This window comes from Gobius niger, assembly GCF_951799975.1.
Source record: "Gobius niger genome assembly, chromosome: 5".
NCBI lineage: Eukaryota > Metazoa > Chordata > Actinopteri > Gobiiformes > Gobiidae > Gobius > Gobius niger.
Window position 1 is genome coordinate 18,437,623 of NC_136856.1, and position 26,675 is coordinate 18,464,297.

Sequence of the window (26,675 nt, forward strand, 5' to 3'; positions counted from 1 at the left end):
CTCCCTGTAATCGTCATCGTCCTGAAGCCAATTTGACAGCGGCTGTTTGATCTTTACCCCGGTCCGCTTTATGTTGCCATGAGTTCAGGTCAGAGGCCTCCACTCCAGAACTGAAATAGGCAGTCTTGTGTTTTATTAGCCGAAAGTTTGTAAAAAAAAAATGCAATGTTTGTATCTTACTTTATGGCGCATTTTGGCAAGAGCGGTCTTGTAAGATCAATTTAGACATATTAGCATACAAAATTAAACGTAGGCCTTGGCTTTATTTAATTTTCAAACGTATAGTCCATTCCACAAATACATTTTGGTCTCACAATTTATCAAATAGACTAATAGGAAATAACATTTAGGCTTTTTTCATTTCAAAAGGCATGCGTGAGTTAGGCATTTGAAAATCTACAGGATGTCCCTGAACGAAAAATGACGTTTCCGAACAGTATAAAACTGTAGCTTCACAACACGAATCATATTTTGACAAACGAAGATGTACTGTATGCAGTCCTCAGACTCTCGCCTCATTTTGCGCGCTTTGGGCAGCCACCTGACCTCACAGACCAATTCCTTTATCCAAAGTAGCCAGAATATATAATAATCTGTCCAGCTCGCAGTAACAGATCAAAGTGCTATTAACAATTTCTGGTGACCATCTTTGGATTCTTTTTTTTTTCTGTGGAGAGATGTAAAATTAATTAAGGGCTTTATTTAGTCTGTTTGGAAAAATAATCAAATGTTTTTCTTTTCTTTATTTTAATAAATTCATTCTGCGTCACATACTTTTGGATTATAGAGGTTTTGAGCCGTGTAGAAAATGACAGAAAGTAGCCTGTGCCCTCTTAATCAGTAGGCTGTAATAAGCAGATCAGTGCTGGTGTTTGTGGAGGGTTGTGTTTTTTTTGTTTTTTGCCTGTTGCCTACAAAAAACAGTAGGCAACGGGCGTTTGCAGTTCCCCCTTTATTTCTTAAGACAACTCGTGTGTTAAGTATGCAATTTGTGGAACTCTGGCTCTTCTTGACGGCATCAAACTACTTGAGCAAGGGACTGTATTGGATGTGTTGTGCGACACCTAGTGGTGACAATGGGTTATGGGTTATGGGTATCTTTATCAAATTAAAAGGATTCCGTTTCGAATTGTAATAGTCAATGTCGTGTAGTAGAGCTGTAATAAAATTGAATGTAATCATTGATTTTGACAGGTTTTCGACAGGTTTTCATTTTGATATAAATAGTTAAAGTGCGACACCGGAAGTTAAACATACACAGTGTTTCCGGTGACGTCACGCTAGCTCCTGATGCTACACGCGGGAAGAAGGAGAAACGACAGCATCATATCAACAGTAAGTTACGAACTTTGTTGATCGTTTGATGTTTTTTTTTTCTTTCTGTTGGTTTGAACATGTCGATATTACAGAAAACCTGCAGGGATTATACATTCGCTTATGTTCTAGATATGAAACTACTTTTTCTACCAAACGTACAAACCGTGCTTACTTTCATTGTCAACGGCCTTGCTCTCCAAAATCTGCAGAAATGCCCGGCGTGCGCGAGGCGATCATTGTGTGCAGAATAACATTAGCACTCAATTCCCTTAACAAAAAAGAAGTGTGGTACTATTTGTGCTACTAATACTAGCCCAGAAATTGCTGGTCTACATCATGTTTCTCATTTAGCATTATGATGGAAGATCACACATGATGAAGGTTTTAACAAAATCACACATTAGATTGATGCATGCGCTGCTCTACATTTACACCCGTAGGAGAGAACGATTCTATGCTGGATTGTATTTTTGTTTGTTGACATATGTTTGTTTATGTTTATTTCAAATGAGCAACAGCATGTTTCATGTAGATAAGCCAAAATACCTAAGGGTTGAAGTTTTAGTTAAAAATAAAAAGGGCAGGAAGAAGCAGAAACCTGCACTACCATTTACAGGTCTTATCATAATACAAATCTATTTTATGTCCTCATTGTATCTGTGTTCAAGTATGTTTAAATAGTTGAATATTTAAATAATATAGATAACTTTAACCTTAACTTAAATTTACTTTTCCCTCTTATGAAAAATATGCACCCTCTTTTTGTACATTTTCAGGAAGTTATTAAAAATAACTTGCCATCCTAAAGTTTAATATTAAATGAATAAAGGATTTGTATGCTCTCTACAGCCAGGTGAAATAGAGGTAGCAATGTATTGTTTGTATTGTATGTACATTGTATGTATCACACTTGAATAAGTCAAGTTGGTATGGCTTAATTTGATCTTGTTGAACTTTTTGCCTTTTTTTAAATTCTTTGTACCAGCAGCATTTCAAGCATCGGTCTGCTGTAAAGGATGGGAGACACACTGGAGTTCAATGATATTTATCAGGAAGTCAAAGGTTCTTGGGTAAGTATGTGTTCACTTGTTTTTAACCCCTTGCTTAAAATTATTCAGGCGTTGGCAATCTGTGTTATTGTCTTTTTAGAAATGCATACTAGGTACTTGATAACCTGATATAAACATTACAATAAAATGGAAAGACTTATTGCTACACTTTGATGGGGGTTAGATCTTTTTGTAGTATTTACATCCAATAAAAAGTACACAGTGAGTATTTCAGTATTTTTGTAAGTAAAATGATTATCTGGTGCTTTTGACAGAATGATGGCCGCCTTCGATTCAGCAAACAGAATGTTGTTTATAAAAGCAGCAAGACTGGAAAGGTGGACAACATCACAGCTAGTGACCTCACCTTTGCCCAATGGCGACGGGTGTGTTTAGGCCATGGCATAAAGCTGTGCTCCAGCACAGGACACGTCTATAAATATGACGGCTTCAAAGACACGGTGAGTGTATGGACATGAAGCTGTAAAAGCATAAACTTGGAGAGTAATGTAGTTCTTTTGTTGGTTAGGAATCATGACATGATGTTAAAGTTGTCTTTTTTACTGTAGTGGGGTCATGTTTGTTTTACCCTGTTTCTGGGACATAATTGTTTCCTTCTTTAGAGGGAAACATGGAAGCAGTGGAGTATCTCAGACACACTGTTGACTTGTTCTGCTCTTTGTTTATGACTGGGAGAGGCAGCACAAGCTGACGACTGCTGATCAACAGTTTCCATCCTCTGTCTGACATTTACACAGAAAAACGCTACCATCTTACAGATAGGCCACCCCAAAGTGTATGTGTTTTCAATAAAGTATGTGAATGAGCTCTTCTCCCTGAAGCTCCTAATGGGATTAATGAGGGAAACCAGTGCTAGCATGTGCGTTACATAAACAGTGTAATCATCGACTCATGCGAGTCAGTGTTTATATCAATTCACTGAAACTATTTGGAACAGAAGACAGATGAGAAGAAATTTGATTGTTTTTATCAACAGATTTTTAGTTAGTCGTGTTTTATGTCATTGTGTGCGTGAGGCCGCCACTGTAAAATGGCCGGGACACGGTGTGTACACGTAGGAGTGGGCATAGACTTGTAGTCTGCGTCTCCTGGGGTTAATCAGCATATTTTAAAAGATGGATCCTTAGCTCTTAGGGAAAAGCTCTGATGTCATTGTTTATTATCTCAGACAGTGTCTGTAATGGGGACCTGGCAGAAGGCTGAGTTGCTGGCGAGCCAAACACAGCACAGTTTGATGCATGTTTTGTCCTTGAACATGATGAGTAACTGGCGGGTTATCTGCTATGATGCTGACACATTTTTTTGTCAGCTCTAAAAGCCGTGAAAGGACTGTATGACTTGAATATCAGAGCAATTCATGTGTCTGTTTGGCTAGTAGCTGCATTATTTGCTTCTCACATGTGTAACAATAAGTTAATTTCGATTACAGACACAATGTTTATCACACAGTTGTCGTTATTGATCAGTGTTCTCAATATAAAATGGTGTTTTTATGCTTTGTGTTCTTACATAGTAAAATATCGCTTGTGTATCGAGTTACTGCTAGTCCTATTAAGTAGCATAATCAGCCCTATAAAATGTTAGAGGCTAGTAGGAGACGGTGATGAAAGACAGACTTGGTGTTTCATTCGCAAAGACTCTGTCTCTTGCGGTGCTCAGTGGGGGGTCTTTGTTTGCTGTGATTAACTGAGCTACGTTACAACAATTCTGCCAAGACTGTAATGAGCAGGGATAAACAGAGCGCAGCAGGCCTGATGAATGAACAGGGACATGTTCACACATTGATGGAGTCAGATTTTTATACATTAACACATCTGCTCTCATATGATTGGTCCTATAAACGCTGTGTGGATCCAAGGTAACGAAACCCACAGCTACACTGTAGGCATAGGCCTTCCTGAGCTCTAATTGGCTTTAATAACCTCATGGACAGGCAGATATCCAGGTGCATAAACTCCGCTTCCCACAGCGCCCCTTCTCGTCTAACTCGAAGAGCAGAATCACTTCCACATGTGCGTGCGCTCGGAGGAGAGTGTCTGCCGGTCGCTGTGTGTGTGTATGTGTGAGGCTGACCATGTGTTTGTCGCTGGGCTCTTGTGCACAGTTGTAAGCGGCCCTGCAGGATAAATAAACAGGCTGATTGTCAGTGGTGGAGGACAGACTGCAGTGGATGGATTACATGCACCTCCGGACTTCCCAGGAGGCCTCGGGAGCAGGCGGGGTCATAATTGTGTCTTGATTAATTACCATTCTCTGTTCCGTTTTTTTAAAGGCTACACAATTATCACAGCCATATTAATACCACTGTTTTGTTCTTATTCACCTACTTGGCTTGGAATTTGTAAATAATTTCCCCTTCACTTTTCCTTCTTAGGACTTTGAGAAGATTTCAGAGTTTTTCAAGGCCAACTACAAAGTGGAACTCACGGAGAAAGACATGTGTGTGAAAGGATGGAACTGGGGAACAGCAAAGTTTTCAGGTAAGCGCCTCCCCTCTGCTTTGTCTCCTTTGTCTCTAAATTGGTTTCAACCGTACAGCGCTACTTTCGAGAGATGATAAAACCTACAGTAGCCCAACCGTGAGTGATTGGTTTTGAATCACCACAGCACCTCGTCTCCGTTGCACTATTTCCAGGGCCACTGTTATCATTTGACGTCAACGATAACCCGGCATTCGAGATCCCGCTGTCCAACGTGTCCCAGTGCGCGACCGGCAAGAATGAGGTCACTCTGGAGTTTCACCAAACCGACGAGACGGAGGTGTCTTTGATGGAGGTGCGGTTCTACGTTCCTCCGAGTCAGTCAGACGAACGGCAAGACCCCGTGGAGGTGAGGCCGCGTTTGGTTTTGAAAGTGTGTGGGTTTTTTTTGTCCCTGGTGATCTGATGAGTGGAGGTTTGTCTCTAGGCTTTTGCCGAGAATGTGTTGTCGAAGGCTGATGTGATCCAAGCCACTGGCGATGCTGTGTGTATCTTCAAAGAGCTGCAGTGCCTTACACCCAGAGGAAGGTACGGTGTCTCTGTGGGGCTACTCTTATCAAGTCAGTCATTGTGACAAACCAGGGATGATTGTTACGGGAAAGGAGCCAAAAATAATCGCAATATAATTAAATCCCACTAAAAAATATTAAACTAACTGTGCTTTCTCAGATATGATATTCGCATCTATCCAACATTTCTGCATCTGCACGGAAAGACCTTTGATTACAAGATTCCTTACACGACTGTGCTCCGGCTTTTCCTGCTGCCTCACAAAGACCAGAGGCAGATGTTTTTCGTGGTAAGTAAGAATTATTCAATAAATTGTATACTTGTCTTGTTTGGTCTTTTGTCAATTTTTTTCTTTCTTTCTTTAGATCAGCCTGGATCCTCCAATTAAACAGGGTCAAACCCGGTACCATTTTCTAATTTTGCTGTTTTCAAAAGAGGAGGACCTCAGCCTTACACTCAACATGAGCGAGTAAGTCTTAAAGAAAATATATGCGCAGTACTGGAGTGTTGCCTGTAATGCATTCAGCCACTGGGGGGAGGTAGAGGTGCCTTCTTAGTGGATGTTTTGGAGGGTGTAATTTTATACATATATCTCTGTCTTACAGGGAAGATGTTGAGCGTAAATTTGAAGGCAAGCTCAGTAAGAACATGTCTGGGTCACTCTATGAAATGGTCAGCCGTGTGATGAAGGCACTGGTCAACAGGAAAATCACTGTGCCTGGAAACTTTCAAGGGTATGAACGCCAAAGCAGACCAATTATTAGTGATAGAAGAGATTTTGCACAATTGACACTATGAATGACAAGTGTTTATTCTCATAAATAATCACAATAGTTACATTGATTAATCCTGATATAAAACATGTTGGTACTTTTTACTTGATTTAATTTCCCAGACACTCTGGTGCTCAGTGCATCACCTGCTCCTACAAAGCTTCCTCCGGCCTGCTGTATCCTTTGGAGCGGGGCTTTATCTACGTGCACAAGCCTCCCGTTCACCTGCGCTTTGAGGAGATCTCATGTGTCAACTTTGCTCGCGGCACCACTACGACGCGCTCCTTTGACTTTGAGATTGAAACGAAGCAGGGAAACCAGTACACGTTCAGCAGCATCGAGAGGTTAGAGCACGCAGTTATTTAATAAATCTGTCAAAAGGGTGCATGATGTTTCAAACGGTTTCTTCATTCCCTGCATAGTTTGTAAAGCATGTTGTGTAATTTTGGGTTACAAAAATGTGACTTGTCTTTTCAGAGAGGAGTATGGCAAGTTGTTTGACTTTGTCAATGCCAAGAAGCTCAACATCAAGAACAGAGGTTTCAAAGAGGTAAGTTCAGGGTCAATTCATCCAATACGTGTCCATGATTGTAAACAACTTGCATCGAACGAACTCCATTCAAGATATTGACATGTGTTGCCCTCTTCTTATATGTTTGTCCTTGTATTCATGTAGAAGAAGGTGGGTATGCTCATGGGCTTCAGAAAAGATTGTCTATGTCCTTGTAAATGGTGTGGAGTGATTTTGCATTGCATGGCCGACAGCTGAGTGCGATTTATGGAGCTGTCCTGGTTTTTGAATCTCAGATAACATTGGTGTAGGACCTGGTTTGTCTTGATTTATGACTAATCACTGAACATGGGAGAACTGTGTGCGACTGATGTAACCTTTGCTGACTAACGTTCGGCCTTGGGGCTTCTGGGCTTTAACACTCAAAATGACTTGTCTTGTCCACCGCCAAACACAAGTTTAATTAGTTATTAATGCACAGACAATTCACACTTTATCACTGGTCTGTGCAAGTCTTATGAAAATTAAATCCACTTCCTGGAATGGAGTGCCTTCTTTTGCCACAAATGGATAATGATGCAATCAACGTAATGAATTACCGAAGTGTGGTGTGGTACTACCACAACTAATTGCTGTATCATTCGGCGACTGCACGTCTACATTCATTTCCGCTCTGAAATTCAAAGTACCGTATTTTTCGCACTCTAAGGTGCACATAAGAGCCTTTAATTTTAACAGTGCGCCTTATATCCTATGTATCAATTTCTGTGTTCCAGTGCGCCTTATTTATGAAAATAAACATAATCATTGATAATGCGCCTTATAATCAGGTGCGACTAATGGTGGTAAAAATACTATAGTCTTACTGGATCAGTTCAGGATGTTCACCAAAACCCACAGTTTTTGATTGCTAAGTTTCTTACAACTATAATTAAAGCCACACCGCGTAGAATTTTACCCAATAAATAAAATAAATAGACAGATAAATGTCCAAACAAACATGTGCTTTTCCTGTGAGCGGCTCAGCTCTCCTAAGACATGACTGTAACCTCACTGGGAGTGGGTACGTCTCCAGCTCGTCTCCATGGAGATGTGACTAAAATCAGCAGAATTTGAGATTTAATGGGTTAGGTCCTCATCCAAATCCATTCTTTGATAACCCACTGCAACAATAGCATTTTCTGTGTTGAGCTGGTCATTAGGAGCATGGTTTGTACTCAAGGCACCAGTACAGTCCAAAATGTTGCGCAGTGTGCCTTTAAGTAACAAAACAATAACATATAGTTGATATTTTATTAATCGATGAATTGCCACATTACAGTTTGTGCTTACATGAGCCAAAGACTTTTATTCCTAGCTTTGTTATTAGCTATTTCCCTACCTACAGTATCAGGTGTAAATGATTAAAAGGGGCATGGACATTTGTCACGTTCTTCTTTGCCTTTGGGGGGTACAATGATTTTGCTCATTGTTGTCTGTTGGGAATCGGGGGTCACACGTTTCCCCTACGGGCTGCAACATGGCCGGGTTTGTAATGCGGAATATTTTTCAGGGCATGAAGGGCAAAGCTAATGAATACAGTGACTCGGATGAAGACCAACACGATGCATACTTGGAGAGGATGAAGGCAGAGGGCAAGATTCGAGAAGAGGGCAATGACAGTGACGACTCTGATGAAGAAAGCGGTGAGTGTGTCTCTGTATTATTATAATGTACATAAAGCAGGAGTATTGGATCAGCCTGTGTTATGTAGAGGAGACCTTTTCCCAATGTTAAAAATGTAACGAGGAACTAAATGTTTTTTTTAGACGAGTCATTCAACCCTGGAGAGGAAGATGATGACATTGCAGAAGAGTAAGTGGTTACTATGTGGATTTCACTAAGTTTGATATATTCGATAATATTAAATGAGCTTTCCCTTTGATCAGGTATGACAGCAAGGCTTCAGCCAGTGAGAGCAGCGAAGAGGGCAGTGGAAGTGATGACGACGGCGCAAAGAAGAAGAAAGAGAAGAAGAAGGAAAAGAAAGTGGTGAAGGAGAAGAAGGAGAGGAAACCACGCAAAGAGGTGAGAAAACGCACACATGAAACATATTGACAATTGACTCTGTCCATAGCTTCAAATCACAACAACGCCGCCCAATGAGTGACTTCCTGTTTGTCTGTTAATAATTAGGCAGAAAGGAAGTTGAACTAATGAACTGCTGAACTAATGAATAAGATGGTGCTTTTATTTTGTTGTGCTGGATCGAAACAGGAAGTCACTTCTTGGGCGACATTGTTATGATTTGAAATGATGCACAGAGTCAATCAAGCATCCTGGTCATTAACTTGTTAATTTGAGTAGAAGAAGCAGAAAGACACTGGTGGGCCAAAGAGGCCAATGAGTGCTTACATGCTGTGGCTCAACGCCAGCCGCGAGCGCATCAAGTCAGAGAACCCGGGCATCTCCATAACTGAGATCTCCAAGAAGGCAGGAGAGATGTGGAGGCAGCTGGGTAAAGAAGATAAAGAGGTGAGACAGGAAATTTACAGTCCCAATGTGGTTCTTGTTGAGTTTGATAACTGCTGTTTTTATGAAGGAGTGGGATGCCAAAGCTGGAGAGGCAAAAAGACAGTACGACAAAGCTAAGAAAGAGTACAAAGAAAGTGGGGGAGGAGCAAGCTCCAGTCCGAAGAAGTAAGCCCTACTTTTATCATTTAATGTTTAGTATTTGATGACTCGCACTAAAGTCCTTGCCTGTCATTCTGTCGCTTTATCAGGGAAAAGAAGAAGGCTGGTAAAAAGGAGGAGCGAAAGAGAAAGTCGGGCGGCGGAGAAAAGGAACGGGAGAGATCAGGCAACGACAGCTTCAAGAGCAAAGAGTTCATCGAGACCAGTGAAAGTTCATCTGAGTCCGACCACAAAAGCAAATCCAAGAGGAAGAAGAAGGTACACCGCTCAGACGTAACATGACAAATACTATACAAGCTCGGCTCTGCTGGTTAAAAAGAAGGCGGGTCAAATGGCACTACTTGTAGTAATTATTTATGATAATTTTTCTAGGAATCTGAAGAAGAAGAGGAAGCTGCGTCCACTCCCCCGAGCTCCGAAGAAGAGTCGGACTAAATACACAACACAGACCAAGGACCAAACATTTGAACACCAGGCGATGGACTGAATATGCGTCAGCCGAACCACAGTTGTATAATTTCTGGAACATTTACTTCCATTAAAGTCACCTCTTGTAACATATGTATCTAAATTTATCTTAAACCTTCGCTATGGTCATTATTGATGGGATTGCGCTAGTTTTATTCTTGTCTTGTGGTGATATTTGTCGATTTGGAAGAACTGAATACGGCAGTGAGGCAAACACTGCATTGCCTTTACTTTATTGTTGAGAATTGATTAGTGATGTAGTACTGCTATATTCATGCTGTCTTACAAACAATAAAATGTTTTTAAAAATCTTCACAGTGGATAATGTAAACCAAGCTAATGCGGTGACTGCTGTTCTTGTCACATGGCCAGACAAATATCTTTGCTATAGATTTCCTTTAGATGACCATAGATGGAGCTGACCTGTACGTCTCCTGGGGCAGTAGTCCTGTTTTTTGGTTGGTGGTTTCTGGAGGTCGGATGGCAGTACTGGTGGGCTTCAGAGATGGTGGTTTTGAACAAAAGAGGCCAAAGTATAGAGTGGTTTGTAAAAGCTGCTGCATTAAGCTCCAAGAGTGTGGTTTTTAAAAGCTTCACACTCCGGATGTGAATGACCCTTCAAAAGTCGTCTTCTGATGAGGTCCTTCTCCGACAGTGCACTTTAGGTGTCCTCGTTATGACCACAGCTCATGGCTGTTAAGAACAAAGGCTTTCTGAGATTTGTTCATTCCATTCAGGGAGTGCTCAAAATGTGTAAAAATCACTTCGATTATTGAAGATCTGCAACAAAATACTGTTTGGTTGAATTTTTACCAAAAAACCCATAACATTACAATGTCTATCGCAAAATCTGTAGAGCCGTCTTTGGAATTAAATGGTCTTTTTATTTCTGTTTATTTAATCTTTGTCCATAGTTTTGTTTTCCTGATGGTCAGACTTGGCATTAACCCCCCAGAACAGCTGGAGGAGGTGTGTGTGAATCGGGAAGTCTGGGCATCTGCTGAGACTGCTGCCCCCGCGACCCGGCCCCGGATAAAGCGGAAGAAAAGGGATTGACGGATGGAGACTTGGCATTATCTTTTTTGAGCATACCAGTTTTTTTTTCTTACTTGGACAGCTCTAAGAGTCTTATGGCCGTGTGTGTGATGTTTAATGATGACTATGGCAGGAGATTTCACTGTATCTACTGTGAAATGAGTGTTACAAAGCTTTGCAGCTGACTGGGGTCTTGTATTAGGTTACCCATAATTGACCACAAACATAATGGATCCACTTTAGGAATGGCGCTGTCTCTTGGCACATACATTGTGCCCACTCCCATGACTAAATCGCATTATTTATTGATATAATAGGACTTTTTGCTAAGACTGATGATCCAGAGAAAAGTGTCATTTCTCATAACCTAATTCTTGCACTTTTGACTGAAGTTACGATTTGTATCTTTCTACCAATGGATTTAATGAGTTGTAATGGCATTTCAGAATGTTTCTACTTGGGCTGAAAGTGGGACAGATTTCTAATGTGTGCATTAGACACATTTGATAACTGATAAAAATAATAATTTTTTAAAAAGCTATTCTGGGATTGTGTATTTCAATGAATACTAACATTATTGGCCCACTACTACTGAAATGAGCTTGTGGCATGTTTTTCTTATTCTGCAACTGGCCATATCTGTGGTGCAAACTAAAACATGTTGTCTTGGGATTCATGGTCAGGGGAGAGAGTGAATGTGGTCACACTGGACATACTCTGGTTTTCTGTTTGGTTGTGAGGGTGTGAGGAGGGGAGGTCCTAACAAGAAGGAAAAAGGCATTTGACTGTCAAATGGACTGGAGGGTCCCAGACCATTCCAAGTCAAGACCAACGGGAGCGCTTTTCATTCACATAGGCTCTTCTCAAAGAGGTGAACATCTCCTGGTCCTGCCTCTCGATATCAACCATGAGCTCTTTTATGTGGGGCTGTGTCACAGACTTCTTCACCTATGAGACCCCCAAATCTGTGGTGGTGAAGAGCTGGTCAGTGGGAATTATCAACCGGGTTGTACAAGCGCTCATCATGTCCTATTTTGTTGGGTCAGTACTGCATTTCTTCTTCTTTTTGCATGTTTGTTGATTACTGTGGTGCCATTGATCTAAATATCTTGATAGAACTTTTGACAAATGTTTGCTTAAGTGCTCATAATGAAATCAATTATCAAACAATCATGTATTAAGATATTCTTAAACATATAATATTAAAATATATATTTGCATTGTGTCTGTTCTGTAGCTATGTGTTCCTCTATGAAAAGGCTTACCAGACGAAAGACACAGGCATCGAGTCGTCAGTAATGACCAAAGTCAAAGGTTTTGGGCATCATTACGACCGAGTGATGGATGTTGCGGATTATGTCTTCCCTGAACAGGTAACTAGTCTCTTTCACATTGTTGTATAATTTATCAAGCATAAATTAGCTGTTTGAATTGTGATGTGTTTAACTTGATGTTTATTTATTCATTTAGTTATTAGTCATTGTCTTTTGTGTCTTTTTTATTGGATTTTGACATACAGTATGCTACAGATTTTACATGTAAATGCAATTAATGCTGCTCACTGATATGTTTGTAAGTTCATTTTCTATATCACTATATTTCCACTTTGTTTCAGGGCACGAATGTGTTCTGTATCATGACCAGAATTGATGTGACTGAAAACCAGTTTCAAGGAAGATGTCCTGATGTAAGAAAATGAAAGGCTTTAATTTATGTTTATAAACATTCACTAAGCTTTTTGAATGTTCCTTTGTGTGCTTTTCAGTCATGGCCATTCATTTGTAAAATGGATGAAGACTGTTGGGAGCATTATGGATCCGTCCTAGCCAGTGGTAATCTACTTTTTAAACACAACAGAAAGTGCATTTGTGGTGATGATTAACTTGATGATTAACTGACCTTTTAAAAACATATATTAATGTATTTTTTGAAGGATGTGCTCTTAGCCTCTTACTGATTTAAAAGTTATACAACTACAACTGAACTTGCTTAAAGCTGCATATAAGCACAAGCTTCCTTTGTGAGCAATGACCCTCCAGAGTTTAATCACAAGGTTTAACTCCTGGACTTGATTGGAGCTGCTGGGTTTATTTCCAAACTGGTTTTCAGTATAGGATCAAACCTCAAGGGGTCATTTATCAAAACAGATGCTAAACAGCATGTGTGCAAGCTGGAAAATAACCTACAGCTATTTGTGGGCGTGTTGCACCTATTGTTATAGGGCCCCAAATCTGCTATATAAATGAGACAATGCTGCCTGAGTGAAAAATGTGCAAGTTACTCCACTGCATATCCACATTTGCACGTGCTACTCGTTTTGCACGTGAGTAAACGCTTGGTAAATGTTAATAAGTTCTGCTTTCATTATATTCATTTTAATCTATACTTGTTCTGTAAATCTGTAAAACCAACATGATTTGAACATGTTTACCTCATATCTGAGGACAGAAACACATTGCACTTTATACATTTTTATTTATTTATTTATTTTAAGTGGTCATGGGATCAGCCAGTTCATGCCCAGTTAATGTTTTTTATGACACATAGGTGCAATCACAGGAAAATGCCTCAAAGAGGACAATGACAGCCCAGGTTACTGTGAAGTTGAAGGATGGTGTCCGACTGAAAATGACGCTGTCAAATCGTGAGTTTATGCAACACACATAACAATTACAATGAGTATTTTAAGTGTGATAGGCCGATTGAAATCATACACATTTATTTGTACAAGGATTACCCTACTACTACTACTACTACTACTACTACTACTACTACTACTACTACTACTACTACTACTACTACTACTACTACTACTACTACTACTACTACTACTACTACTACTACTACTACTACTACTACTACTACTACTACTACTACTACTACAACAACAACAACAACAACAACAACAACAACAACAACAACAACAACAACAACAAAATAAATAATTAAAATCTTGGGCAATATGTAAAATAACAATGTACGTGTACATAGTACACCGTTTGGAATTTCTCACATTTCTGCCTAAATTGGTCATAAAGTGTGGTCTGATCTTTATTAAAATCACAAGAATGATTAAACAGTGTCTGCTTAAACTAATACCACCCAAACATGTCATATTTTCATTGGCCATAACATGTAAACATTCACAGGAGAGCGTGGAATAAGTAAGTACACTGTCTCAATTTTGCTGAAATGCAGCAGTTTTGTAAAGAGGAACGGTCTAAGATTCATCTTGATCATTGTGAGCGTCTAATCTGGAACGACAGGAAAGCAGTTATTGCTGCAAAAGAAGAATCAGCCAGTGATTCGGGCGGTGTATTCCTCCCTCTCCTGTGAATGTTTACACATTATGGCCATATTATGAGAAAATGTAAATGTTTGGGTGGTATTAGTTTAAGCAGACACTTTTAATGAAGATCAGACCACATTTTATGAGCAATTTCGGCAGAAAAGTGAGAAATACTTTTTCCTCCCACTGTTGTTACGTATGTTGCCCTGAATTACCTCTTACTCTAAGAGTTCCCACTGAGGTTAAATCTCACTAAAATCACTCACTCAGAGCACAATGTGACAACCCAAAGCAGGAAGTGGACAAAAGCATACACTGAAAAACCAATGAATAACAATATCACCACCAGATCGTCACAGGGTTCAAATCACAATCACAATCAGTTTTTTTGTCATCAGAATATCTGTTGTAATTTCAACTCACTTCCCGCCCGTCACACAGAAAGGTACGACCTTCTAACAAACCTGAGCGTAGATTTCTTAAGAATTATGAACATTTTCCGTGTCAGACTTTACCAAAAATAAAACAGCAAAACATCTGGATGAGTAGAGGAAATTTAAAACTTTCTGAGCCCACTGTGTATTACTGGATCTAATACCTGTTGTATTGTACTGTAAAGTATTACCTGTTCATTACCTGTTCATTACTTCAGGAACCCTATGACTGACATTCTGAACTTTACCATCTTCATCAAGAACAGCATTAATTTCCCTCTTTTTGATGTCACCAGGTATCGCTCACTGTGAGAAGCTGTTACTGGTTAAGCGCTGTTTGAACTGAATCTATTTTTTGCATCTTTCAGAGGCAACTTTCCGTCAAACATGACTGCTGACGCGATTAAGAAATGCACTTACCATCCTGAAAAAAGTCCCTTTTGCCCCATTTTCAAAGTGGGGGACATATTGAATTACACGGGGCAAACTGTGAAGAAACTACTTTATAAGGTTTTGCTGCACACGTGCACATTTCAACACTATTCGAGTCAAATGACATAGACGCATAGACTTTGTTCTCAATCAGGGCGGGGAAATAGGAATAAACATCGAGTGGAAATGTGACCTGGACCTTGATGTTGAGAAATGTGTACCACACTATTCCTTCACACGACTGGACAAGCCCTTCATGAGGAATGCCATATCTAAAGGATACAACTTCAGGTAAAATTTCAAGCACGATACATTACTTGGTCTGAGCTGAAAATAATATTTCCTCTGTTCTGTGCAGATTTGCCAGATATTATAAATCAGACAATGGTACAGAGTATCGGACCCTCTTTAAGGTCTTTGCCATCCGTTTTGACGTCATGGTCACTGGTCACGTGAGTGTCTGATTACAGATAAAATAAGACCAATGCATTATTATTATTATTATTATTATTATTATTATTATTATTATTATTATTATTATTATTATTATTATTATTATTATTATTATTAATAATAATTATAATTATAATTATAATTATAATTATAATTATAATAATAATAACATTATTATATGACATAACTTTTGTGTTTCGATGTATTTCCTGAATAAGATTTTCTTTCGCAGGCTGGAAAATTTGATATGGTTCCAACACTCATTAATGTGGTGGCTGCTTTGACATCTGTTGGACTGGTATAGTTTGAATTAAACACTTTTTTAAATCACATTAATTGTACAGTGAGTATTATCTATTATATCAGGGGTATGCAACGTCAGGCCCGGGGTCCAAATCCGGCCCTCCAGCATAGAACTTTGGCCCTCAAGATGATAATAACACAAATCAGAGTTACTTTAACCGTTGTAGAGTTTAACCTCTTAACCCCTGCCTTAACCGAGCACATTTTATCCAGTTTGGCTTTACCCAAATCTAAAAAGCCTCTCGACTGGAGCTTACAGCCCATAGGAGTAAGGCCTCATTTGAAAGCTAAGACTGTCAAAACTGATCTACGATTTTTCCTCACTTTGCCACTTTTTCGTTGCCCGTTTTATTTTTGTGTTTTTGTCGATCTTTTGATGCTTTTTTTTCCAGAAGCTTTTTAGATTTGGGAAAAGTCGAACTGGAGATAATGTGTTCGGGGGTAAGTACTGTAAAAATGTGAGAAATACTGTCAATTAATTTCCAAACAGAACACCAAATTAGGTCATACATTATGCACAGCACTGGCATTTGTAAGCTTTACCTTTGGCTAAAATGGTCAGATTCGGCCCTTGGTCTTTTTACGATGAAGAAAATCGGCCCTCCACCGAGCAAACTTGCCTACCCCTGTATTATATTATGTGGCAGTCTAGGTAGGAAAATGTTTATTTAAAAACTGACATTTTATATTGAAAAGAAGAGACTGGAAACGTTCTGTGTTTGTAGGGCACTGTCCTCTGTGACATTATTTTACTCAACTTTCTGAAAGGAGCCGAGCAGTACAAAGCCAGAAAGTTTGAAGAGGTCCGTGATCGATCTTTGGCACAAAAGCGCCATAATTTAAGCATAAGCATTTTCTAACTGGATGACCCTTCTCGTTTAGGTGACGCCGGCTGAGATTGAAGCTTTGGCGCAGAGTCCAGGCAGCCAACTGTCCCTCAAAAAGATTGGGATGAAGAGCTCCTCAGACTCAGGGGCGGGTTCATTCTCAATTTCAGACCAACCCGTCTAACATGGCCCTTCAAGTATCCTTTCATCTCTCTATTAGTGCACGACGAGATGCCCATTATCAGAAATAACTGGACGACGCGGAGGTTGCTTCTGCGGAGTCCAGTTATTTCTGATAATGGGCACCTCGGAGTGCATTGTCCCGATTGTACCATGGTCCCGCAAACTGAAACTGTTCATTGGGGCCTGTTTGTTTATTTTTTTGAAGTCCTGGGCAGGAGTTATTTCACTTTTTAAGCAGTTTTACCTGAAACAAGTCCCAGCTCAATTGTTTATCGTTACTATGGAAACAGCTGCAGGCGAGTGATATTCACGTTATCTCACTTTTTAACGAACACCTACCAGAATCGAGTATTCACCCAGACCATGGTGAACGTTTGTTTGTTACGGTGACGTCACAGCTCTACTTCCGGGTTCGCAGATGTAGAGAAATTACAAAAAACTCTTTAACACCACAATCAATATTTCTGAAACTCAACGGAGAGTTACTGAACATACTTATTTATCAGGCCCATTAGCCAAAAATGCTGCACCTACTTCTATAAAAGTAATATTTACCAAAATCGGTGCTTCCGGGTTAGCGGAGAAAAATGCTAACCCCGGAAGTACCGACTTTTTTAGCAGTAGATGCGGCATTTTTGGCTAATGAGTCTGAGAAATAAGGTTCAGTAACTCTCAGTTGAGTTTCAGAAATATTGATGGTTGTGGAGTTTTTCATGTTTTTTTGTTGCTGGTTTGCAAGGACCCGGAAGCGGAAGTCGTGACATCACACTTAACAAACATATAATTATTAATATATTACGAAGTGATTTGTATCTGTTTTACAATGAGCCAAACATATGTTTTAACTTGCAGATTAGGCTGTCTATGACAGAGTCTCAAAGCCATGTGTGGGAGATCCCTGAAGAAAACAAATTGCAATTCTCCGGCAATGATTTTAATATCATCTTAAACACTTACAATTAGTAATGGAAACAATTATTCCGATGCTAAAATCACTCAGATCAACACATCCCGTTTTAAATCTGGGTTTACACATGGTTTTAAACTCCTGTATTCATTGCTACTTCGCGCTGACCGGGTGTGGAGGATGTTTCGGGGTTCTTCGGATTTCTTTTTTTGTTCTTGTCTAAAACGGCTGTAGTAGGAACATGATTGACCTGTATATAATTTAAATGTTTTTTTTTTACTCCTGGTACTGTGTGTTTTACTTGATGATACAGAGTGAAGTAAATCTAATCATTTACAATATATGACTTGGATTTATTGGCGATTTTATTAAAAAGAAAAATTTAGACAGCCATCTTATAATGTAGGCTTCAGATACTAACCGGAAATATATTAAACAGTTATGATTTATAACCATGTCTATTAAAACAAACTATTATCCTCACATGTATTTTTCTTTCTCTTGTTCTGACATATTCCCATCAATAAGAAAATAAATGCATCTCATCCTCATCTGTGTTCGCTCGCTGCATGGTTATCTAGTAAAAAGTGTAATAGTTGGGGAACATTTCTACTAACTTGTTTTATGAAAGCAATCACTCTGTTTTTATTATGACGATGTAAAAACGCATTTTGTTTTATGAGGAAAAAGAGAAAAAGAAAAGACAGCTCATCCTACGGAACATTTCTGCATAAGAGTCACAGCTGACATTACAATACATGGCACCTGTAAAAGGGGACTCTACATTGACTCAAAGAAAGAGAATATTGTATATTTTGTGTGAGGAAAAAGATTCAATATGAAATGAAGCCATGGAACAAATGTCTCCACATTTACAGCGAATGCTTTGCGTCTACAGCATGTTGCCCTTTGATGTCACGCACAAAATATATATGACTAATATTCAACTTTAATTCTATCAGTGTCATTTCGCAATTGTCACAAGATTTGGTAACGTTTGAGAATAATCCAACTCTATTGATCCCATGATAAAGCGTTAATAAATTGTTACAAACAACATTTAAATTAATAAATATTAATAAAACCTTACAAATAATTTAGTCACAGATATTCATCATTTTGAATTTATTTAAATAACGATCCATGAAGTTCATAAAGTAGTAGATGTTGAAGCAAAGCTTTAATTGTATAACTTACAAAATTCACTATATTGTGTTTTATTCTAAAGTATTCCCCGTCAAATACTTAGAAAGGGCAGTACTTGCATATTTGGGTTTACTATCTGTGCTTTTTCCCCGAGTTTCGCTTCTTGAGAGCTCGTATCCAGGCGGGTAGGACAGGACGCCGAGCTGGTGCCGCCTGCTCTGGTCGCATTGGTCCAAACAGTGCTGGCTCTGCTATGTACTCCTCACTGTCCTCTTCTATGAGAGAGTCCTCTTCATCCTCCTCTTCCTCTGAGTCAGAGTCATATGGGCCCAGCTCTGGGGGGTCAATGGAGATGATCTCCTCAGAGAAACGCACATGCCGCGTCTCCTCCATGCGCCTCTGAAAAACAATAGCAAATATAATTCATAAAACTGAACCACAAAGTAATCGACTATTAGCCGCAGCTTTGAATCCTAATGGTGGAGCTCATGATCGGACAGTCGGGGGTTCAAATCCAGGCTACTACAGGTGCACACTGTCATTGTGCCCTTGTGCAAGACACTTTACCCCCTTGCTTCCAGTGTCTGCGTACATCGATGTATGAAAGAGTAAGAATGGGTGAGTGGTTCCTGCTTAGCTGTAAAGTGCCGAATGTTGGTGGAAAGGCCCTATATGTTGAGACCATTTACCATTTAAGTGAAGTACACGCAAATATATAATATTGTAAATGCTTTATCTGTTAGTTTCCCACCAGTAAGATGCACTGTTCTACAGAGTGTCGTTTTTACCTTTTTGCTGAGAGTTTCCATTGAGTTGGTTGATTCATAGGAAAATGTGTGTTTAAGGACTCCCCGGACAGGTGAGCAGGGGGTAGCGCTGGGTGAAAATGCATTCATGGTTCTCTCATCTGTGTTGTCCATTGCATGGTTATCTGGTAAAAATACAGATCCGTCTACAAACAGAGTTGTGTATTACTAGATTATACATTACAATAGATACACTGTAGTATGTTGTAGTATTACCATCTGCAGCATCATTGCCGTTAGTTCTAACAGTGTGGAACATAGTTTCTATTCTTTCAGCTGACTGATACTGTCTCTTTCTGCTGAGACTGTTTCTTCCTCTCATCGATGAAATCTCCACTGCATTTATCAGCTGAAAATAGATGGCACAATTGTAGAATTGGCTAAAAGCTTTGAAGTCATGCATGTATTATTTGAGCACAAGCAGATGAACCCACCAGTGTCTTTGGAGAAGGCTGAGGTGGCTGTTGTTCACCGACTGTGACCAGCATATCTGATTGGCTCTGACTTTGGTCCATTGGCTCTGACTGTATTTGAGATTTCTCTGTGACGTTCATAACAGGAAAGGAAGGTTCAGGCGACACCTGAGTCATGCCGATTTCTGACTCTGGTGCCTCTCCATTTGTCCCAAGTGTCCATGAATTATTTCCAACGTTTTGTGACATCAAGTGAATTCCTGAGTTTTTACCATGGTGATTAGTTAATATTTGGTCCATAGTCTCTGTGGACGATCTCTCATGAGACGCTGCAGAAATGGATGGATTTAAGAACTTGGCCCATTCTTGGCCACTGACTATTTCATCGAGCAGACTGAATGAGCCAAGACCAAGATCAAAATCAGCTGTAGATCTGAAAAATAAATAAATCCACAAACCCAGTTAAACTCTTTTAATGTTAAGATGTGAGATTTACAGCTTAAGGTGTGTTTGTTACCAGGGGAAAATACAGTGTGCTACAAACCGTCTAAACTAATACACATTGGTATGTCTGTTGACAACCCAGGAATACCTGTCATATCTTTGCCTCATTCAAATGAACGTGCTGGCAAGAACAATTGTATAAATAGCAACTGGCTTTTACTTTTACCTCACATGTTCGTCATTGCCATCTGAGGTCTGAGAAACAGTTTTGTTGTGATCTGTGGGGGTGCCTCCCGACTCTTCGCTTGGTGGTGAATTACAATCCGCTGTTGTGAGGGGCAGGTATCGAGGTGAAGTCTGTGGAAAACAAAACATTGAAACATTATTATGAAGTATATTTTTATGAACAGGTTGTGCAGCATAACTTTTACCTCTTGTGATATTGTGTCAGCGCGTAAGTCATCCTTTCCTTTTTTACCAAAACTGCCCGGCCTGTCTCTCCACTTCTCTTTGAGTTTCTGAGTCCATCTACGCGTTTTATTCTCCGACGATCTCAGTTTTCTGTTGTTTGTTGCGTTCTGGTTGTTAGGTACTGTCTGTGCATTCTCACCTGCAGCTCCAAACACTCCCTCAAATGGCACTTTATTATTATTTGGGATGTTTGGGCTCTTTGGGGACCACGCATAAACTTTCGACCCAAAGCTACTATTATTGTCCTGGCTTTGTTCAGCGCTGTCTCCGTTGTTGAGACCCTCGGATGTGTCCTTCTTTGTTTTGAAAGTGGTAAAGTTATATCCTCCTTCATGAGAAACAGTAGCGGCATCCTGAACAGGTTTGGGGGAAAAGTGTTGCCCGGTCTGCGATGGAAAGTCCTCGCTCTGACCCGATGCCCTGCTGCCTTCAGAGGAACTGTCAATTGCCTGTGTTTTCCCATTTACAGTAAAATCCCTTTTCGTGTTGCCCGTTGGTTCAAATCCATGTTCGCTGTTGTTGTTTTTTATGGTTTGTGAATCTGACGTTTCCTGCTGCGTATTTTGTCCAAACTGGATATTTGTGGTCCCGGCTTGAAGCTTCAGCCTCTGCAGCATGGACTGCAGCAAGGCCTGGTTGTCTTTTGGATTTTGTGTTTGAGACATCTAGAAGCAGAAACACATAAACATATAGAATCAGACCTCAAGAATTATCCCACTACACCCAGTTTTACAATGTCAAGAAATGTGATAGACTTACTGTGCAGTGTTTTCTATGTTAGCAGTAAATGTTTCTCACCTCAGTTATAAAAACAAGTCCACCATCTTCAAATATGACAGGTATTCCAATTCCCCTTGCAGCAACTTCACTTCTAATCTCTCTTTTACAATATTACAAACACAAATAAACACCTGATTTACTTTCCCTCATCTTAGAAGTCATTTCTTTCACAAGTTTTGGTTTAACTCCTGTCACACCTCTACCAGAGCAGCCATTTATGTGTCTGGAGGTGGGAGGAGATTTGGTGTAGCAGGGTTCCTCACGGGCCGAGGCTGAACAACGAGAAAGACCAGTGAGGTGAGATAATTGTGCGTTGACATTAACTCCTTTGGTGCATCTTTCTGTAACCCTCCCTAACACTGACACAGAACACACCCTCCACAACTGTAAATACATTATTTTGACAAATATATATGGCTTAAGAATGATGAATTAAAGATTAATTCAAAGTGGGTCATTTTCAACCTATAGTGGTCACCTTATATTATGGGATTTAAACATAATAGTGTAGAACATGAAATGTAAGTAAACATTCCTGTAAAGTTTAAAATGTAAAAATGCATTTGCTTGCTCATCCAAGGCACTGAAAAAAAGCTTTTCATGACACAACTTTTCTTTTGTAAAAAAGGCAGGTTCCCAAACTTTTTTCGGCAAAACAATCTGGGACCGAGACCCCCACTGTAAAACGTAATTGCCGTTTATAAGCTGTTGGGCAAGTTACTTTAAAATTTTAATCAATGTTAGTAGTTACAGTTTTTATCAAAATGTAATATGTTTGTGTTACATATTACTGTTTCAAAAATGTAGCTGAGTTACACTACTTTGAATTACTTCTAAGTTACTTTTGAGCAAAATATAAACTGAAAATAATAATAATGAGCATTTCCTTTTCCTTTGCTATCCCCATTCTCTTGTGTTTTGTTTTGACGACATTTGCTACACTTGACTGCAGATTTTATCCATTTATTTGTCATGCTGCATTTTATTTGGGGGGACTTTAGCATTATTTCGCTCACATTTAAATGCATTTGTAACTCGAGTTACTTGAATTGTATTATCGTATTTTGTGTAAGTAACATGTTATATATAATATGTTTCCCCAACACAGTTTATAAGTAATGTCAAGCGGGGGTGGCGGGGAAAATATAGTTAAATAATAGCTTATGATTTTGCACTGCTTAATGTGTTATTTAACTTTATTCACAAACATATTCTTTCAATTAAACATTGTCAATATGTTTCTTTCTCTTTAAATCTAGAAATATTTATTATTATTATTTATTTATTTATTTATTTATTTATTTATTTATTTATTTATTTATTTATTTATTTATTTATTTATTTATTTATTTATTTATTTATTTATTTATTTATTTATTGTTGGCTGTACAAACAAATACACAATGACATGCTAAAACAATTTGGATACAAACATAAGGTATATGTCAATCAGACAAACTCCCAGTTCACAACCTCACGACCCCTTGGTGGGTCCTGGTTATGGTCCCGGTCCCCACAGTGGGTCCCAGCCATTACCCCCCACAGTGGGTCCCACTGTTGTAAAGTTAAACCTTATCTAAGTGCGCGTGCGTGAACACTCTAGCCGCTCTTCTCGCTCTGTTTTCTGATTGGACTAAAATCCGGAAGTCAGTAATGGCGGCGTAAACAAGGCACGCGATAGACGCAAGATGCCATTAAAAATGTAGAAAGTAACAAGATTAGTGTAGGGATGCTCAAAGAAAACACAACTTTTTAAGATGCGTAGATTACAAAAGTATCGTGTGTATCAATGAAATACATCGTTGTTTACCGTAGCTTTCCTCTAAAGTAACGGTAGAAATGGACTGCGTCGTCACAGGAGGAAACGTCAAAGGTAAAACAGTGAACTTGTAAAAACTCAGTATGAAACCCACACGTTAAATGTCTTACCCTTTGTTTATACGTGCGATGAAGTGCTGGCCAAAGCCGTCCACTCCTTGTCCCGCATCGGAGATGAGCTTTACGTGGAGCCTCAGGAGGATGGGGTAGGCTTCTTCTGCCATCCACCAACACTTCCTATGTGCAAACATGCTGTCTCTGCTTCCTGTTAGTTTGTCATTGAACAGCAGTGATGTGTGGTGTTTTTTTCTGTTTTATCTCTTAGCTGGCCCTGCGGTCTGTGAACTCGTCTAGATCTGCGTATGCATGCTTCCTGTTTTCACCACTCTTCTTCAGCAGGTGCAGACAGTTTTATGTGTCTTTGCATGCACACAACACTGTAAATGTGAAGTGTGAAGACTAGTGCCAATTAAAAAGAAAATAAAAGTTTAATTTCTATTTCTGTTTTGCATTGTTGACAGATACACAACAAACTTTGACCATACCTTTCGCTGCAAGATGGCAATAAAGGTGTGTGCATTAAATCAAGAAATTCAAAGAACGATCCCACCCTTTACATCAGTAACGTGTATTTATTTCATTTCAGAGTGTGCAAGCAGTGTTCAGATCTTTGGCAACATTGGAAAAAACTGTTGAGAGGTGTCACATGAAGTTAGATGAGGAAAAGAGTCGCCTCACTTTCACTTTGCATTGCAAACATGGTATCAGTGTTTCCACTCCAATGCGTCAGTAATAGTTTCATCACTACTGAAACATTCAAGATTATCCTTACGCGTTTCTGTACTTTGTGTTTCATCAGGCCTACTGAAGACACATAACCTGTCTTTCCAGGACACTGAAAGTTTGCAAGCAGTATTTGACAAGGACAGCTGTGCCAACATATTCAGAGCCCAGCCAAGGTATGCACAACAGTTCTTGGAAACAGGGAGTATCGAACATTCTTTGTGTTTCTTCAGTGTTTAATTGCATCAATGGTTTTGTGGAAAATTATTGTGTGTGTGTTTTTTTTATCCTTAATTTGTGTTTTTCTTTTTACCCTTTCTACACACATCAGATTGCTGGTGGACACAGTTGTCCACTTTCCTCCCTCTCTTGAAGAAGTGACTCTATCAGTGAGTGATAACCGAATGTGGTTCAGGAATCATGTGGAGGAAGATGCAGGTTTACAATTCATCAGTTTTACATAAAATAGTGCTTATTACGTTATTTTCTAATCCTTGAGTTTTGCTTGAGATTGATTATTTCTTCTATCTCAGAGTCATCAAAGGCAATGCTTACAGAGCTGTGTCTGGCTTCTGATGAGTTTGACCATTTTTCTGTACAAGTTCAAAACAGCATCACATTTTGCCTAAAGGAGCTTCGAGTAAGACTATGAAAGATTCACAGAAATAAGCATTTAAATTGTCCTATATGTTTCAAAATAATATAATTTAAATAATTTCCAATATTTGCAGGGTTTATTGTTATTTGGTGAGACCACTGGTCTTCCGATTTCTATACACTTTTCTGAACCCGGGAGGTGAGCACTTTTCATCCAGATACATTTGGTTTTATCAGAACACTGTATTTATGTCGGGGTGTTGTCTGTCAGCCCAGTTGTGCTTTCAGTAACAGACAGTGTCCTGGATGGAAACTTTGTGTTGGCAACACTGGCAGATGACAATAACCTTCACAAAAGCAATAAACGGTAGGATTCTATGTATTGTGATGAAACTTCTAAATCTATCCCTGTCAAACCAGGCATTTTACTGTTCATTTATTAATAAGTATCTTACGTTTTAAATTTACTCTGAACAGGGCTTGCACCCAACCTCCGCCCCCTTCAGATGATTTTATGAATGATGACATGGACTCATACCTCATTGCCATGGATACCAGTATTATACCAGGACCCTCTGGAGCACACACTGCCCCAGCTCCCGAGGCCAGAGCTGAATCCTCAAAACACTCAGCAGTGAATCACAGGACTCGGTTGCATAACGAAGATGAAAACAAAACTGACGAGACAGACGGGCCCCCAAATAAAAAGGTATTAATCGTGCAACTAAAATTGACATGCACCGTAGCGCAGAGGTTAGCGTTTGTGCTTCACAGCTAGAAGGTCCCAGGTTTGATCCCCGGGCCAGACAGGGCCTTTCTGTGTGGAGTTTGCATGCTCTCTGTAGGGCGCTCCGGTTTTACCTACTTCTAATAACATGTACAATAGAGTTCCGGAAAATCCACAGTTCCATGGAGATCCGCCATGTTTGCAGCTGTTGGCATGCATTTTCTGTAGACTAACATTAGCTAAAAACAGTATAAGAAGTGGGGGGAAAAGCCGTGGAATAACTCTGCTGAGTCACTTCTGGTAAATACATCTAACTCACTGTGGTGTCAAAAAGTTTTAATATGAACAATAGCTCCAGTATTTTACCTTTTATAATCTCCATTAGTTTATTATTGCTGTTAATCCCATGATGCTTAGCGATATGACATCACATTCCCGAACTCTATTGGCCAGCATGAATGAGAGTTTGTGAGTGAGTGGTTGGTGGTGGTCGGAGGGGCTGATTGGCAGCCTCGCTTCCGTCAGTCCACCCCAGGGGCGGCTATGGCTACAATAGTACCACGGAGTCGGGAGTGAATGAATCATGACTACAGTGTGACGCTTTGAGAAACTTGGTAATACAGACTTGAAAAGCGCAATGCAAGTGTAAGCCCTTATTACTATGATTATTATTAAGCTTTAAGTATCATTTTATATTGAAAATGAGCTTGTGTTTGTGTTGACTTACAAGTACCTTTTTACTCCTGCAGTTTTGTTCCCTTTTCTTTGGATCAGTCCTTCCACCACCTTCTCAGATGTCCACTCAGCCCATGGCCACTCAGGAAGTATTGGCCAGTGACAGTGAAGAGGAAACTCAATTGGAGTAACATTGGACTCAGTTTTTTTTTTTTTTACAAACTTTACCACCGCATTTGTACAACAGCTTTTATTTGGACAATAATGGCAAGATATAAGACAGTTAAATTATGGATACATGGTCCATATTGTTCACGTTTCTGTTTAAATTACTTGGATTTGTAAATAAA

At 39.5% G+C, this 26,675-nt stretch overlaps 4 protein-coding genes across 4 annotated transcripts; 3 read left to right on the forward strand and 1 right to left on the reverse strand.

Moving 5' to 3' along the window:
• The first annotated feature begins 1,267 nt into the window (after positions 1-1,267).
• Positions 1,268-9,983, forward strand: ssrp1a (structure specific recognition protein 1a). Its single transcript, XM_079556660.1, has 18 exons — positions 1,268-1,335; positions 2,306-2,387; positions 2,642-2,827; positions 4,762-4,867; positions 5,023-5,216; positions 5,295-5,395; positions 5,537-5,666; positions 5,743-5,846; positions 5,983-6,111; positions 6,273-6,494; positions 6,628-6,700; positions 8,214-8,346; positions 8,470-8,515; positions 8,590-8,728; positions 9,008-9,175; positions 9,243-9,340; positions 9,424-9,592; positions 9,707-9,983. The coding sequence occupies exons 2-18, from the start codon at positions 2,334-2,336 to the stop codon at positions 9,767-9,769; spliced, it is 2,115 nt and encodes a 704-aa protein (XP_079412786.1). The 5' UTR covers positions 1,268-1,335; positions 2,306-2,333; the 3' UTR covers positions 9,770-9,983.
• Positions 9,984-11,617: 1,634 nt separating this feature from the next.
• On the forward strand, positions 11,618-16,817 carry p2rx3a (purinergic receptor P2X, ligand-gated ion channel, 3a). Its single transcript, XM_079556635.1, has 12 exons — positions 11,618-11,878; positions 12,075-12,210; positions 12,453-12,524; positions 12,603-12,669; positions 13,385-13,481; positions 14,779-14,856; positions 14,929-15,070; positions 15,147-15,283; positions 15,351-15,444; positions 15,678-15,743; positions 16,474-16,551; positions 16,631-16,817. Exons 1-12 carry the CDS (start codon positions 11,745-11,747, stop codon positions 16,757-16,759), a joined length of 1,230 nt encoding a protein of 409 aa, XP_079412761.1. The 5' UTR covers positions 11,618-11,744; the 3' UTR covers positions 16,760-16,817.
• Positions 16,818-18,834: 2,017 nt separating this feature from the next.
• Positions 18,835-23,770, reverse strand: LOC306963413 (uncharacterized protein). Its single transcript, XM_079556977.1, has 7 exons — positions 23,655-23,770; positions 20,906-21,610; positions 20,701-20,831; positions 20,052-20,463; positions 19,834-19,966; positions 19,600-19,763; positions 18,835-19,210 (listed from the first exon to the last, which is right to left on the reverse strand). Exons 2-7 carry the CDS (start codon positions 21,608-21,610, stop codon positions 18,944-18,946), a joined length of 1,812 nt encoding a protein of 603 aa, XP_079413103.1. The 5' UTR covers positions 23,655-23,770; the 3' UTR covers positions 18,835-18,943.
• rad9a (RAD9 checkpoint clamp component A) lies at positions 23,351-26,639 on the forward strand. The gene is made up of 12 exons (XM_079556978.1): positions 23,351-23,598; positions 23,679-23,749; positions 23,869-23,942; positions 24,065-24,113; positions 24,190-24,304; positions 24,403-24,502; positions 24,658-24,764; positions 24,860-24,966; positions 25,058-25,122; positions 25,195-25,290; positions 25,401-25,632; positions 26,400-26,639. Exons 1-12 carry the CDS (start codon positions 23,565-23,567, stop codon positions 26,514-26,516), a joined length of 1,167 nt encoding a protein of 388 aa, XP_079413104.1. The 5' UTR covers positions 23,351-23,564; the 3' UTR covers positions 26,517-26,639.
• The last annotated feature ends 36 nt before the right edge of the window (positions 26,640-26,675 follow it).

What these genes read in the sequence shown, in the direction of transcription:
- ssrp1a (XM_079556660.1), top strand. Translation starts at nt 2,334, where the DNA reads ATGGGAGACACACTGGAGTTCAATGATATTTATCAGGAAGTCAAAGGT. An exon ending in AACGGCAAGACCCCGTGGAG is followed by an intron (nt 5,217 to 5,294) that starts GTGAGGCCGCGT and finishes GTTTGTCTCTAG; the next exon opens with GCTTTTGCCGAGAATGTGTT. An exon ending in TGGGTAAAGAAGATAAAGAG is followed by an intron (nt 9,176 to 9,242) that starts GTGAGACAGGAA and finishes GTTTTTATGAAG; the next exon opens with GAGTGGGATGCCAAAGCTGG.
- p2rx3a (XM_079556635.1), top strand. Translation starts at nt 11,745, where the DNA reads ATGAGCTCTTTTATGTGGGGCTGTGTCACAGACTTCTTCACCTATGAG. An exon ending in GAAAATGACGCTGTCAAATC is followed by an intron (nt 13,482 to 14,778) that starts GTGAGTTTATGC and finishes TCATTACTTCAG; the next exon opens with GAACCCTATGACTGACATTC. An exon ending in AAGCCAGAAAGTTTGAAGAG is followed by an intron (nt 16,552 to 16,630) that starts GTCCGTGATCGA and finishes CTTCTCGTTTAG; the next exon opens with GTGACGCCGGCTGAGATTGA.
- LOC306963413 (XM_079556977.1), bottom strand. Translation starts at nt 21,610, where the DNA reads ATGTCTCAAACACAAAATCCAAAAGACAACCAGGCCTTGCTGCAGTCC. An exon ending in GGCAATGACGAACATGTGAG is followed by an intron (nt 20,464 to 20,700) that starts GTAAAAGTAAAA and finishes TTTATTTTTCAG; the next exon opens with ATCTACAGCTGATTTTGATC. An exon ending in CGGCAATGATGCTGCAGATG is followed by an intron (nt 19,764 to 19,833) that starts GTAATACTACAA and finishes CTCTGTTTGTAG; the next exon opens with ACGGATCTGTATTTTTACCA.
- rad9a (XM_079556978.1), top strand. Translation starts at nt 23,565, where the DNA reads ATGGACTGCGTCGTCACAGGAGGAAACGTCAAAG. An exon ending in ATATTCAGAGCCCAGCCAAG is followed by an intron (nt 24,503 to 24,657) that starts GTATGCACAACA and finishes TACACACATCAG; the next exon opens with ATTGCTGGTGGACACAGTTG. An exon ending in TTTGCCTAAAGGAGCTTCGA is followed by an intron (nt 24,967 to 25,057) that starts GTAAGACTATGA and finishes CAATATTTGCAG; the next exon opens with GGTTTATTGTTATTTGGTGA.